Source organism: Pteropus vampyrus, unplaced genomic scaffold (genome assembly GCF_000151845.1).
Source record: "Pteropus vampyrus isolate Shadow unplaced genomic scaffold, Pvam_2.0 Scaffold48, whole genome shotgun sequence".
Lineage (NCBI taxonomy): Eukaryota > Metazoa > Chordata > Mammalia > Chiroptera > Pteropodidae > Pteropus > Pteropus vampyrus.
In genome coordinates, this window is record NW_011888829.1 from 232478 (window position 1) to 235083 (window position 2606).

The 2606-nt window shown below is 42.0% G+C and overlaps 1 protein-coding gene across 1 annotated transcript in view; it reads left to right on the forward strand.

Annotated features, from left to right (window-relative positions):
- PRSS37 (protease, serine 37) overlaps window positions 1–1127 on the forward strand; it is a 6228-nt gene extending 5101 nt beyond the window's left edge. Inside the window, exons 4-5 of the mRNA XM_011359547.1 lie at window positions 215–351; window positions 987–1127. Coding sequence (XP_011357849.1) covers window positions 215–351; window positions 987–1127 — 278 coding nt within the window. The remainder of the gene's footprint in view (window positions 1–214; window positions 352–986) is intronic.
- The last annotated feature ends 1479 nt before the right edge of the window (window positions 1128–2606 follow it).

The following is a 2606-nucleotide window of genomic DNA, read 5'->3' on the forward strand; positions in this document are numbered from 1 at the left end:
AAAGAAAACTCTGCTTTTTACAGAGACATAAAGGCTATTTCAAAACCCTCAGGATTAACTCTCATAACTGTGCCCAAGGTCATTTCTTCCCTCCTTCCCATTCCTCGTTTTCTTTAGACACACACAAAACACCAGTTGCAGTAGGGGGTTGTGGCTGGAAAGGTTCAATAACGATTGAGAACAGGAAGGTCTCTTTATTCCTGTCTTCCCTCAGGCAGACACCCCGATTTAAGGCAGAACCTGGAGGCCCCTGTGATGTCTGATAAAGAGTGCCAGAAAACCGAACAAGGAAAAAGCCACCGGAACTCCTTATGCGTTAAATTTGTGAAAGTGTTCAGCCGAATTTTTGGGGTAATCTTTTCTCTTATAGTCATTCAGTTTCCCTTAACTTGTATGTGTCTAGTTAACTATTTAATCGTGATATTTTAAAAACCTAGAAAGCCCTCATCTTCTTAACATTTCTTGAGAATTGTGATAAGGCCACAGCAAGCTCCCGTTGTTTCTTCAGTAATGGGCTCTCCTTACAGATGTCATTATTCATTTAAGGGCTTCATGTAGTACATGTAGTTAATAATACTTTTATTCTTGTGGCTGCAAGTGAAAATGGGCACGGCTGGAAAAAACAATTCTGATGTTTCACAAATTGAAACTGGCTTCACCGGTTCAGATAAATGGGGTTTGATTCATTTTACATGTAAGTTCTAGAGAAGTTTTCCTCTGAGATTCTCAAGATCACACAGGCTGATTATAGCAAAGCCAGGTAAATGACTCAAGCTTCCTGTCTTCCACTTCCTGTCTCCCACTTCCTGTCTCCCACTTCCTATCTCTCACTTCCTATCTCTCACTTCCTGTCTCCCACATGGTCTTCTCATGCCCCAGCATGCCACCTCTAGTCAGGGCTCTTCCCAGATGGGGACTGGAGGGCTCTTGTGAGAAGGTCTGACCATTGTCCCTCTCTCTCCCTCTCTCTGCACGATGTCTGGCAGGAAGTGGCTGTCGCTACTGTCATCTGCAAAAAAAAGCTCCAGGGGATTGAAGTCGGACATTTCATGGGAGGAGATGTCGGCATCTACACCAATGTTTACAAATATATATCCTGGATTGAAAACGTCACTAAAGACACATGAGACCCTCCTACCCAATCTGCAGCCCATCGGCTCCACCATTGGCTATGCAAGCACTATTTCCCCCAAACTTAAAACAAAATATCCAAATAGAACTATTTGGAAGCATCACACCAGCAGCCCGTGTTTTCTGATTTGTGTCTTTGCCCATATTTCATAATGATCTGAAAAACCAAGGACAAAAGATTAAATGAGCACTCACTACACTACACTGAGTTACGTCTACTGTCCCATTTAATGCTCATGACAAACCTTTGAAGTTATCTTTTATCTCCACGTTACAAATGGGAAAGTTGTGATTAAAAGAGGTTACTTAACATTATCTATAGCTGGCAGAGGTCAGAGCCTGGACTGGAACCCCAAAATGTCAGATTCTCAATCCCATGCTCTTAGCCTCAAAATTATAGGGGAGTCCATGGCATCACAACAGACGTTGTCTTCTATTTCCCTGCTACTTCTCTTCCCATTCAAAGGGCCTGAGGTTCTAACTTGTGGCTAAGATCTTGGGTACTGGAATAAACTCTCCTAAGAATAGTCACGCTTCTTCTCACTGCCTTAGTGATTGCAGCGTGCCCCAGGGAGAGGGCTAGTGAATGGTAGAAAGCAAAAAACGGAACTTCAGGACAGAGTCAACAACCATAAATCAAGTCCAAAAGGAGACCTGGCAGCTCCGGAGTGGGTGAAAAAGTCCCCTAGATGGCAAGAAGAGTATAATCTCAGGGCCGTGGCAGAGCTCAGGAGGCAGAAATGGCTGAGAGGAGGTGAAGGACGGGCAGAAATTGGACTTTGCCACAGATACTCTAGAAACGTTTTGACAACTTTTATGTCTTTAATTTCTTTAATGTCTTTAAGTGTATAGATTTTTCATATATTCACAGAGTTTAGCAATTATCACCACGATCTAATTTTAGAATTTTTTCATGACTCTTAAAGAAATTCTGCACGATGAGCAGTCACTACTCATTTTCTCCATCCCCTGGCCCTGGAAACCACCAATCTATCTTCTGTCTCTATAGATTTGCCCATTCTGGACCTTTCATATAGTGAATGGAATCAGATAATGTGTACTCTTTTGTGATAGGCATCTTTCACTTAATATGTTTTCAAGGCTTATGCTGTAGCATATATCCACACTTCTTTCCTTTTCATGGCTGATAACATTCTATTGGATGAGTATATACACACCACATTTCACCTATCCATACGTCAGATGACGGACTTGACTGTTATGAACAATGCTGCCATGAACATCCACACACAAGGGTTCGTGTGGACATCTATTTTCACATCTCTCAGCTATAGCCTTCCTTATGAGCGAAATTGCTGACTCATGTGGTAACCGTGTTTTTAATATTTTAAGGCACCGCCAAACTGTTTTCCAAAGTGGCTGTACCAGGTTACATGCCCACTAGTAATGAATGAGGGTTCCAGTGTCTCCACATCTTCATTAGCATGTATTATTGTCTTTTTTATTTTAGTCAT